At 40.8% G+C, this 12367-nt stretch overlaps 1 protein-coding gene across 15 annotated transcripts in view; it reads right to left on the bottom strand.

Moving 5' to 3' along the window:
* GREB1L (GREB1 like retinoic acid receptor coactivator) overlaps positions 1 to 12367 on the bottom strand; it is a 240767-nt gene that overhangs the window by 55820 nt on the left and 172580 nt on the right. For all 15 annotated transcript variants that reach the window (XM_044773554.2, XM_044773549.2, XM_070513371.1 and 12 more), the window contains 5 exons: positions 11109 to 11294; positions 6526 to 6852; positions 5350 to 5478; positions 4668 to 4802; positions 1653 to 1850 (listed from right to left, as the gene is read on the bottom strand). In XM_044773554.2, the coding sequence (XP_044629489.1) occupies positions 1653 to 1850; positions 4668 to 4802; positions 5350 to 5478; positions 6526 to 6852; positions 11109 to 11294 (975 nt within the window). The remainder of the gene's footprint in view (positions 1 to 1652; positions 1851 to 4667; positions 4803 to 5349; positions 5479 to 6525; positions 6853 to 11108; positions 11295 to 12367) is intronic.

Below are 12367 nucleotides of genomic sequence, written 5' to 3'. Positions count from 1 at the left end.
CTGTTAACCAGGCGCTTGCGCCCCCAGAAGGCTTTACAAGTGTCAGTCACAGCCACTAAGAGATGTTAAAGGGGGGAAAAATCTATTGTTAGATCATTTGGCTCACGGAACTAACAGTGAAAGATTTCCCAGATAGCTGAGCTACTCAAAGTATGGTCCTCCGACCAGCAGCACTAGCATGCCCTGGGAGCTTGTTAGAAATGCAGAATCTGAAATAAGTCAGACAGAGAAAGACAACTACTGTATTATCTCACTTATACAGGGAATCTAAGAAACAAAACCAACCAACCAACCAACCAACCAACCAAACTCACAGATACAGAGAACAGATTGGTGGTGGGTGGTGGGTGGTTGGTGAAGGGGGTCAAAAGGTACAAACTTCCAGCTATAAAATAACCCATGAGGATGTCCTGTACAGCATGGTGACTATAGTTAATAATACTGCACTGCATATTCAAAAGTTACTAAGAGAGTAGGTCTTAAAAGTCCTCATCACAAGAAAAAAAATTCTGTAACTGTGTGTGGTGATGGGTGTTAACTAGACTTATTGTGGTGATCATTTTGCAATACATACAGATATTGAATCATTATGTTGTACACCTGAAACCACTATAATGTTGTATGTCAATTATACCTCAATTAAAAAAAAAAGAAACGCAGAATGTGGAGCTCACCGAGACCCACTAAAGAGGAATTTGCATTTTAACAAGATCTCCAGGTGATCTGTATGTATGCTAAAGTTGAAGGAGCACTGTATGATAGGCATGGAACATATAAACTGCATTTAAAGCTCTTTTGAATTTTTCTGCTTTCTATTTGTTTTTAAATATATTGAAAATAAAAATTTTTACTGTGGCAAAAGGATTCATCCTCCAGCTAAAATCTGTGTGTATACGTGTGTTTGCATGTGTGTTTCTCCCAGCTAAGGTACTCAGAAACAACTTGACATTTACAATTTCCTGTTCAAATCTAGTTTACAAAAGGCAAGCAATTTTCAGCAGTCCCAATTTTCTAAATTCCTTACTGCTTCTAATTTTAAGAAAATTTTATGTTTGAAGGGATTATTTACCACAGACTTCTAAAATTTTTGCTCCCAACCTTTTTATATTTTCTCAGAAAATTATTTTTTCCTCCATATTCATTCTCTTAAAGCCATTAGGAGAAGTTCTAACTTTGTATTTTTTAATGAGGCATTATCATTATTGACTTGGAGGATCTCGTTCTGATTTCTAGGGTGAAAATGTGCTGGTGGTGTGCTAAATGTCTAAGAAGCCACCCACAAGAATGTGACACATCCGAGCCATGGAAGGAGTTCAGGTGGCATAGACCCCATCACCCCATGCAAGGCTATCCTTGCCGTGAGAAAATTTCTCTTCATAAATGAGTGACCAGCTTCTAGTCCACCGATTATGTCATAGACTTAACAGTATAAGGCAAGCATGCATATGAACTGACTCTTGACCCAGGAGGGAAAAAGGTCAGAGTACTTTGAGGGAAAACTTACACATATTTGAAGTAACATTTAAAATGCTCTTATGATTTTTATTACTGCAAAAAAGTGTCCTATAAACATTTGGATTAAGAAAAAGAAAGAGGCAGAAGGAATCTAAGGCTGGATCTAGGTAGGGTCTTCTTTGAAAGTTCAATCTTACCCGATTGTCGAATCCGTTGCAGAGTTTGCTGGACCAGAACCTCTGATCTTGGGACTATGATGATGAAGTCCACTTTGCTGAAGTGGCCAAGGTCCAGGCTCTGGCTGCCGCTGTCTGCTATAGCACACACCTGGGATAAGAGTTTTCTGGCAACTGTTAGCTGTGGTTGATAAATTTGGAAGGTTTCATTATCTAAATCTAAAATAAAAAAAGTCATAAGAACAAGATTAATTCACTTCCGTGATGGCCACTATGAATCCATGAGGGGACATATAACGCACACGGTAAAATAATGCTCTGGCCTCAAGAATTTTCACTTCCTATTTTCACTCTCTTTTGAGTTTTAATAGGTTGGCCTGTTTTCCTGAACTCTTGGCTGAAAGGATGTGCTCAAGAGTGGATGTGGTAATTTTACAAATGTATTATTTTAAATCAATTGATTGTTTCACAAATCACAAATTCCACACCCCTCGCCTGCCCAGAAATGGCAGGGACAGACCACACCCTTGCAGCTGAAGCCAGGACTCATCTCTGGAAAGGGGAAGAAAGAGTTTCCAGTTTTCTTTAGGACTATCAGCACAGGTCGAGTGCCCGAGCCCAGACCCAGTTCAGGGAAGGAGGCGATGCTGTAAACATAATAATGCTGAGTTCCTTTGAACCTTTCTAGATGGCACCACAATAAACATTTCCTCTCCAGCAAGTCAGTTGCAACATGACTTTAAATTCCCTTCCCTTTGACTGCATAATGGAGGTCACAGAGACACTGCCTTCACCTTTCTTCCCACTTGACTTTGCCAGTGCTTGTGACCTGGCAGGTCTAGGTGGTTGTGGTCAACTCCAGTGCTGACGCCTGTACTATCTCAAGAGACCTGGCTCATGACATGGCCAGCTGGCCACTCAATAGGTGACGTATTAGAGAAACATTGCCCAGTACTTACTCTAAGCATGCCAGTAGCTTTTTATTACAAGTTATAACCAAGCAATCAATCTCTCTTATACGTGCAAGCGCACACACACACAAACAACGGAAGAGACAGGATTAGCTAGCTAAATACCTGAGCAGGCAACATTTAATACTTCTTTAAAGGGCTGCTTTTTATCAGGAACACGTGTAGAAGTTTGACTAGAACACATGAGGACCCCATTAACATGTGCTAATTAATGTTTTCTAAAATCAAACTGCAATGCAGTCAAGGCAAAGACATAGTCATGATAAGCCAGCCACCATGGAACCCTGACAGTGAGTGGGGATTTATACAGGTGGGTCTCCCTATTGGCTGAGAGAACCCACGAGAAAAGCCCAAAGCTGCTACTGTAACCAAGGAGCCAGGCAAAGAAAGGGGTACTCATGATATGATGAAAACTAACATCATCTGTTGAGTGTTTTGCAGACAAAGTTTCAGGAAGAGCCTAACCACAGAAGGTTCCCACAAGCAAGCCAGCTGAAGCCGGATCTAGCTGCCTCAAACTGCTCTAAAATAAAGTGAATTGTTTCCATTATAATTTCATTAACATCTTGAATTCTCCTCCTGTGGGAGGGGCAAAGCAGCCATTTTTAGATCATGTCACATATGTAGTAGCATGTGTGCGTGCAACACATGCGTCTTAAAAGAACATGGCTGTTAGGCAATAAACCCCAGTCTGTCACCTTTTCCTTAACTGAATATTCATGAACTCTACTCTGAACTAATAATAAAAGGACCTTTCAAACTCTTATTTGGGGAAGCACTGCATTGGAAGCTATCTCCAGTATTCTCCACTGCTTGTGCACGTAATAAACCTTTCTTCACCTACTTCTGCTTTTTGGGTCTGCACTCACCAAGAGACGAAGCCACTGCGTTCAGTTACACAACTTTTAATAGTAGCCCAAATAATTTGACCCACAAAGATTACCAATCAAAATAAATCTGTCTTCTGATAGGTTGTTATTTCATTTCACAGATTACACAGGTGGAGACTGACATAGATGATGGAATAACTTTGTAGAATTTAGCAAATTTTGAAGTTTGAGAAAACCTAAAAATATCTTTAAGTAATGTTTCATAAACAGGGAATCAAGGATATGTATATGGGATCTGTAAGTACTCTGAATATTTTTAAATTCTAACTTTGTTCATAATTCAAAATAGTATAAACACATTTTAGGTCATCTAGATAATCACTTTCTTATCAAATAACATCTAGAAGTCAAAAAATTTTATTGCTCGTATTTGAATTTGTTTTATAACTGAGCTGGTGCCAAGCCATGCCACTTTTATTGCTGAGGCAATATTTATATATAAATGATACATTCCTACCAAGCAGAGGCCAAAAGGCTTTCAGCAGCAGCTTACACGGATCTGTTTCATATCTATCTTTCTCCTGTTCTTTTTTCTGTCCTTTCCTATGTTGTCCCTATCAAATAGGGAATTGAGGAAGAAACCTGAACCCAAAGGAATCCAATCTAATGATTGAACTCCTCACCCCTCGTCCCACCATCCCCCTTCGTGTCTTGAAAGCTTGTTTTAGGGCAGATAATGTATGGGTATCGTTACTCTATCTGCCAGGAAGGCCTCGCTATCCCTGAGATGAGGTGTGTTTTACACATCAGAGAGCAAATGAAGGGAGTGGAGAGCCAGGAGCCCTGCACAGCTGCAGTCTAGACTCTTCTAAGCAACTCTCTGAAGCCCTCAGCAAGCACTGACAGCTCTCTGGGCACAGCTGGTGGAGCTAAGGAAAGCACACCAAGGACCCTAGAATCTTTCAAGGAAAAAAAAAAACGAGAGAGAGACTGCTTAAAATAAAGTCTTTGACTTTGATTTTAATTCTAGGAGACATTACTAAGAACAAGGCCTTTGATCCAGGCCAGATGGTACGACATTTTTAATCTGAGCCAGATTTATCATGTAGATAATGAGGGAAAGCCTGTCATAGTCTGTAACTTGAAGAAGAGCCCTCAAAACCTCAGGATGACTTAGCTTCTATAATGTCTGTCCTAAGGGCTGAGTTCCAATTTGTGGTCTGAGGCGACATTACCCAGGTTTTGCGTGGGAATCATGGCGGCAGCCTCCTGAACTGACACGCATTCATTAAGGTCTCCATCGAAAGGGGTAACGACACTGTCTCCTCTTCTTTGTTGCATTTTTTCCAGCAGCTTGTCCAGGTCATCGCCTATTACCAATAAAGCAGAGATGAGAAGGAATGAAATGTTTGTATCAGTCTCCAAGTTGGGCAGTTGAGCTGGCTTTTCATCACGATTTCTTGGTCAACCAGCTTTTCATGTCCAAGTTTACACTTGGCCATCCCTATAGCAGTGTCTCCATAGCCAGACTACCCTCGTTTGTATAGTGCTTATAACTGACATGCTTTCACATCCGTGTCTCTTTTGGCCTCCATAATACTCACAGTTGGCAGAATGGGACTGTCTTATCTCCATTTGACATATTATAAAACTGAGATCTGGAGAGACAGAGTCTCACCCAAGAGGACAGAACAAAGTAGTGGCTGAGCTGTGGTCTCCCACCCTAGTGCCTGTGCACCGTCCTCTGGACCCCCCTGCTGTGTCAGTAACAAAATACTCAGGATAAATCATTCCAAATGAAGGAACGTCGCCAGCAAGCTTAAGCGTCACTCTCATCTCCTTGACAGGCTAAGATTTAAATTCAGAAAATCACGTAGCTTGGGGCTGGCAGTGTGGCTGAATCCCACAACCACTCACCTAATGATGTGGTTTTGAAATGCGACGCCAGGAAACTGACCTTTCCTGTAATGAGCTCATAACTGATTTCTTTCAGAAACTCACTTGTGGTGAGCATGCTCTCCGCCAGAGCCCTGGACTGATGCTGACCTGCAGAACAGAGGAAGAGATGATGTACCAGAGAACAAATGTCCACCGGTATCTGATTTATCATCACAAACACTGGACACAACTGAAGTATCTAACTATAGTGACTTGGTTAAGAGAATTATGGCACATCAAAAGGTGGACAATTACACAGAATTTGAAATGACAATTTTAAACAGAAAATGTTTATAATATAATGTTAGGTAATCAAGGGAAAAAATGACATAGCTTCTTGTTTGTAACTGTAAAAACACACCATGCACGTGCTTAAAGACTAGAGAAGAATGTGAAAAACCTTTAAAAATTGTGTTTTCATGGTTATTATGAATATCTATCTTAAAAATATAAACATATTGTTGTTTTTACAAACTAAAATGAAAAAAATTGATTATTACACTTTCTGATGAAGCTTTCTGAAAGAGATACTTATCACAGAGAGATGGACAGGCAGGTTTTGCTAATGTGAGAGGATCTGGCCTCTTTGCTAGGAAGAGGTGAGAGCTATTTACTAGAGAGAAGAAAAGCAAAACGTAGTCCCAATGGCTACTCAGGATGGTGCCCGATAGAAAATCAGCACCAGAAACAAAAATAAATTTTGTAATGTACCAGCTTTCTAAACCTTTTCTTTAGAGTCAATGTTGTAACATTAAATATCCTCTTCAGTGAGGAGGTGAATACATGAGTGATGTTCCTGGCAAGTTTGATTAACTGGCTTAGGCCACCTGTGGCAATGGCTTTATCACATGTTAATGTGGCAACATTTCCAAAACCTTTTAAGGACAGAAGTTACGTGAGACAAGGGTATCTGTTACTAGGGTATGCTTTGAAATAATGCTCCCACAACCAGCTGACAGGGACACCAGCCAAACTAAGGGGTACAAAATTCTGATCTGAGGAGGAAAGGTAAAGTTAAAATTAGGAGGAAAAATCCAAGTTGGAGCACTTACCAGAGATTAACTACATGGACACCTGAAACACTCAAATAGTTTTCAAATGGACAGATGATTGGAGGAATGGATTAAAAAGAACACAACAGAAAGCATTACTCACCTAATACTACCACACAAAATTCATTTCCTCTGATTTTTGATGCACAAATTGCCACAACATAATCTGGTAGCCTTTGATAGTGTCTCATTTCACTGAGAGTCCTCAATGTCTCCGAAATGCCCTCTGCCAAAGAGTTCTGGGTCACAATCACGTGAACCAAGTCTTGGGATACGCTGGCAATTAATCTAGCAAGCCAGGGGAGTTGTCCTGGTGACACAGGTGTGCACTGAGCGCCCATCTGTAGGGCTCGCTCTCTCAGAGTAAATTCCTGCATAGCTTTCAGCATAATTCGCTCAAATTCTTCTCTGAGAGGTATCTGATCAGGACCTAAATTGAAGAGAATTACAGCTAGAGTTTTAAAAAAATCACAGCTAGAAAGGAGACATACACACACATCAGTGTGCCGTCCTTCTAAGCCCACTATCCCCCAAGTGGCAAATAATAAGCTCTTTTGTTCTGTAGGGGCCCCAATTATAGAGCCCCTACTAACCATTTCCCACTGTGAAGTGACCTTCTCTCTTCCCTCTCTGCCTCAATGTTTTTTTTTAAATGCAGGCTTCTGTTTCCCTTCATTCTAACCTTGATATGCTTAAAAGAGGAAGTCCTGAGAGACAGTATCAATTCCACTGTCTGCCTTGGGAGGTGGTCACTGAAGGTGCCATATTTCCTGACCTATAAACTTGGCATCATGGAAACGGTTAACGACTAATGAAGTAAGAAGCTAACCTGTTGGTGTACGATCAACTTAAGGTTTCACTCATTTCTCATTTTATTCATTGGTACTTTGAAACACATTTTAATTTATTGCGTCTATACCTAATTTTGAGAATACCGTCCACAGGAAAATTAGGTTTAATTGTTTTTCACTCCCAATTTATATTCAGGCAGCCTCAAACCTTCCCAGACAGGGAATGCTCTCATGACCTAGTTATTCTCCAGCATTCTGGGTTGTTAAGTGTGGCATTCAGTCATCTCCACCAGCTGTGGTTATGGCTAAGTTTATACAGGTGACCTGCGGCCCTGGGAATTAGGGGGATTTTGTTTCTCTTATTCTCTTTAGAAACTTAACCAGCCTTTAGGACAAAATAAGTAAGTCGATGTGTGGTATCTAAGTGACGGAAATGGATTCTTACGTTTCATTTAAATAGAAACCAGGGAGACTATGTTCACTCCCATCATTCAGTCATTTCTTTTGCTGTGTGGGCTTGAGATTTGAAACTCAGCCTCCCGTAAACAGATGCAGGCCCCTCAGTGTCTGTGATCTGAGGTCAAGCAATAGCCTCAGAACCCAGGGCTAACAGCCCCTTGCAGAAGAACACAGGGATGAGGGACTCTGCTTGTGTATGAGAAGGAGGCACCTCGACTGAGTCAGAAATCTTTCCTTCCTCCAACAGGGATCGAAGTGGCCTCCCTGACCCCTGCCCATCTTCTCTGGGAAAGTAAGAAAATGAAAGATTAGTAATGTTTTAGGATAAGGAATATCGGATAAAATATTATACATTTCAAAAATAAACTATTGTATTTGGAGAAAACAGTTTTTCCCGGATTGGTTATAGGTCAGAGGGACGTAGGAGAGTGAAATCCTCACAGACAGTTTTCTCTTTTGTACATGGAAAGAGGGCAAGGAAAAGGCCATGCTTACATTGTGTTTATGTCTCACGTGTCCTCCTCAATTATCTGCCAGGGGGAGGTGGGTGCCTTCCTATCACCCGGGAGCTGTCAAAGCTTCTGATTTTCATTCAGCTTTCTCAAATTAGCATCATGCTTAGTGGTCACTAGGTACACACTTAGAAGCAATGTCAAAGTGCATAGATTTGTACTGACTGTCTGAGGTGAAGGGAAGGTGGTCATCTATTTAACACTTTCTTCCATCAGAACAAACGACAGCTCAAAAGCGTGTGGCTCTGACTGTCTGCAGTTCCCTCCTGCCTCTCACAGACGACCTAAGGCTCAGAGGCCTGGTTAATAGGTGTGTCCGTAAGACCCACTCCAATCCACGACCACGTAACACGTTCTATTAGGCAGCATTAATTCCAAATATAAAGGCATTCTGGGAAAATAAAATGATCAAACACATTCATTCTCCATTGCCTTAAAACTTAGTTTTATAGAGTTTTAACTGAATTACTGTTGGAAATTGAGAGGTGAAGGAAAATGGATCAAAGTTTAAATGAGGATAGAGACTTCTCAGAGTAAAACGCCTTGCTTTAAATCACCTCCCATCATTTCTTCATCCTCAGCCTTTATAGCTAAATTGCAGGAGCCTTTTCTCCATTTTTCGCAAGCTTGATGATAGTAATTTTTGTTCCTTCAAGTGCTGATCTCCAGTAACTCAGTTTAGCCCAGGCAGCAGTTCTGATGGCTTTTCAGATAGAGCTCCCTTAATAGGAAAAGACAAGGTTTCAACAAACTCAGAGCCCTCCAAGAATCTCTGGATTTGCTGATTTCATTATCTACTTCAAAAGATTTTCAGATTGTGAAATAACAGAAATTTATTTTTTTAAAAAAGTGACTGTAGTGGAAAGGCCTGTTTCTTCTGACGAATCTTGCTCTTCTCCTTCTCTGTTACCTCCAGGAGACTGAGCCAGCCAAGTATTAGACCTGTCTTTCTGGAAGTGTGGATTTATTTTTTTCAATGTTTATCTATAATCTATGGCATATGTGAAAATATTCTCGCTGGCCTTCTTCAAAACCTCTGAAGGCAAAAAAAAAATTTAACGGACTCCAAAAGAGCTAGTTGTTGAAGAAAAGAGATGTCACAACATACAAAATTTAGATTAAAACATTGTACATTGAGAGACATAATTAATTGGTTGCAAGTAAAACTCTGGAGGGAACTGGTCCAGTAAAGCAGAGAAGAGTTTTGTCTAATTAGAGATTTTTCTTTCTTTTTTGTGTGAGTAAGATTGGCCCTGAGCTAAAATCTATTGCCAATCTTCCTCTCTTTCGCTTGAGGAGGATCGTTGCTAACATCGGTGCCAATATGCCTCTATTTTATGTGGGACGCCGCCACAGCATGGCTTGATGAGCAGTGCTAGGTCTGCGCCCGGGATCTGAACCTGTGAACTCTGGGCCGCCAAAGCAGAGTGCATGAACTTAACCACTGTGCCACCAGGCTGGCCCCCTATTTTTTAAAATAAGAGCTTTTAGTAATTTAAGGGAAGACATTTTGTTTTGACCATTTAATCAGTTCACTTAGTTAACTTGGACTTTAATATTTTAAATTGTTATTAAGATTGAAAAAAAATGCTACACTGATTGGTTTGGTTTGCTATAATAGTATTACTCTATGTTTTACTGATTCTGGATGCCTCTAGAAGCTGATTTTAGATCTTAGAACACAGTCAAGTCAGCATGTAGCAATTAAAATTACGACATCAAACGAGCTGCAGACACAGGTGGTTTTATAAGTTTATTACCCACTAATAAGCATAAACAGCAAGCCCTAGGTTTATCATAAAAGTGGCTCATGAGATATCTGAAGCCTTGCAAGTTTCAAAAGCCCGTGTCAAAGCAGGACTTTCGGGCTCCCAGGGCACCGAGAGTCACAGCCACCATTGCTAGCTGATGTTCCAAAGACTAGATCTGGCCTGCTGAATGAAACTTTTAGTTTTTTCGAATGTTGTTTAGCCCCGTGTTTTTACTATTTAACACCAAAGTATTTTCAAACGTTAAAAATATTCACAAGAGTGCAAATAATATTTTTGACATGTAATTTTACATCTTGAACATTTTCCTAATAAGCGGCTTGAAGTCCTAGAGTGAATGTATAATTAGGTTGCACAGCCTACTGCAGTTTGCAAAATAAAGGACATTGCAATGTAAATGCTGCTGAACCATTACAGTATTGTCAAGGGACCTGCATACACCCACTGTGGGCTCAGGAGGATAGTCAAATAGAGGAAGTCAAGAGTTCATGACCTATGTGTCCCCCTTACCCAACAGCCTAGAGAGCCTTCCAGGGAATCCACAGTTACTACCTCAGTGAGGGAAAGCATGATGGGACTACATCAAAGAGCTGTAGCTGGAGAAGAAAAAGATTGGTGTGGGGACAATGGATAACTCAGATAAAAAGGCTAAGTGGAAAACTGGAAATAACTGTCTAAGGCAATGTCTACATTCACATTCCAGATGGTCATTGCACTTTCGGAAAAGTGGCTTGGCGAGACTCCCCTGGGGAGGGTGCCCATGGCACAGCCCTTTAAGCTTTTGCCTACATCAACTACTTTGGAGACCTTAGGACCATCATGAGACTGGACACTAGGTGGGGCAATTTATCTCTTCTAGGACCCAAAGAAGCAATGTGAGGAGCAAGGGAGGCTGGATCTGAGAGAAACTGGGGTGGGGGTGGGGGGCGGGGTGGGGGGGGGAAGAAATAAGCAAGTGGCAGAAAGGAATAGAAAAGAAATGGAGGAGAGGAAAAGGAAAAGTCGTAGAGAGTGGGTTGAAGGCAAAGAATGTTAGAAGTGGAAGAGGGAAAGTAAGAGATGGTAGATAAATGTGAGAGGTGAGGAAAGCAAGGAAAAATGTTACAAAAAAGAATAAAAATCATCACCATCAAATGATTATTGAAAATAGCTTACCCAGCCGCACAAGATACTGTATCGTCAGAAGAATCATGTTTTCCACGCTCAGGAGTTGGCTGCCAGTCAACCCTAATTGTTCCAAATCTTTGTTTTCCAACTGTGGAATCTTGTAGCAGTTCACCAGCAGAGGACTCACAACAATGTCACCAACATTTCCATAGAAATAGGGTAAAGTGCCATAGCCTGCCCCAATAGAAGCAGGTCAATAAAGTTCAATATTTCTTTTTGAGGTGCAACCAGGTACACTTCTCAACTAGGATCAAAGATGCTTAGCAAAGTTTCCTGTGCTCTGAGATGGCTACCAAACAAGTCACTCAAATATATCAATCCTAGGGAATTCACTCGGATGCTCCAAATTCTACCCCTAAATTAAACCAGATGAACAGAAAGCAAAATACTCAAATTATTTTGTCCCCGTTTCCCACGGACAGGACATGTTAACATTACATTTCTGCCATAGAGGATTGATGAGAGTTTGCAAAACATCTCGGTATCCTCTGTAAAACTGCAATGATAAAATATTTTCTGATAAAATTCCTGATCAAGTCTCTTTTCAGATGGGAAATCAGAAAACAAACTACAATAACATGTTTTAGTTCCTGAGATTTTCTTTAAAATTTCTTTAAGCTAAACTCATTGATCAACAGCAACATTCTGCCAGTAACAGGTCCTTGGAGGTTCCTACACTTTTTGCTATCTTAGTTATTTTTGTTATATTCTCTTCCTAAACGTCAGTAAACAGCCTCAAATTATCTTACAAGTAGATAGGACAAAAATATGTTGAAAATATACCCTGTTTTGGTGGGGTGGTGAAGAGACAGTCCCTCTGTGAGTTTCTTAAAGGCCCCACGTTCTACGTATCTTTCCAAGGCTCAGTTGCACTAAGCATGCGACTCAAATGCTCAAGAAGAACTTCCTGACTGTATGGAATTTAAATAACTGATATTCTCCCAGTGCCTACAGGTACAGGAACAGTGGATAGGGCAGCCTGATAAAGGACAGGGCTTGAAGCAAAACTATCCGTGTCAGGAGGCTCAAGCCAACCAGAAGAAGCAGATAACACCTCACATAGACATACTGTAAAGACCTAGTGGGGCTACAACATCCTATCTGTTTAGTCCCAAAGGTGAAGTATGCAGTCTCCTTCTGGCCCAGGCTAGCTCCCAAAGGAGGGGACTCTAGATGTGTGTATGAAAGGCATTAAGTTAGTCCCGGAATCTAGGGACCCCTAAATTTCTACACCTCCACTAACAGCT

The sequence above is a fragment of the Equus asinus genome, chromosome 7, assembly GCF_041296235.1.
Source record: "Equus asinus isolate D_3611 breed Donkey chromosome 7, EquAss-T2T_v2, whole genome shotgun sequence".
NCBI lineage: Eukaryota > Metazoa > Chordata > Mammalia > Perissodactyla > Equidae > Equus > Equus asinus.
Note: the sequence above shows the minus strand (reverse complement) of the source record. Positions and strands in the feature narration are given on the sequence as shown.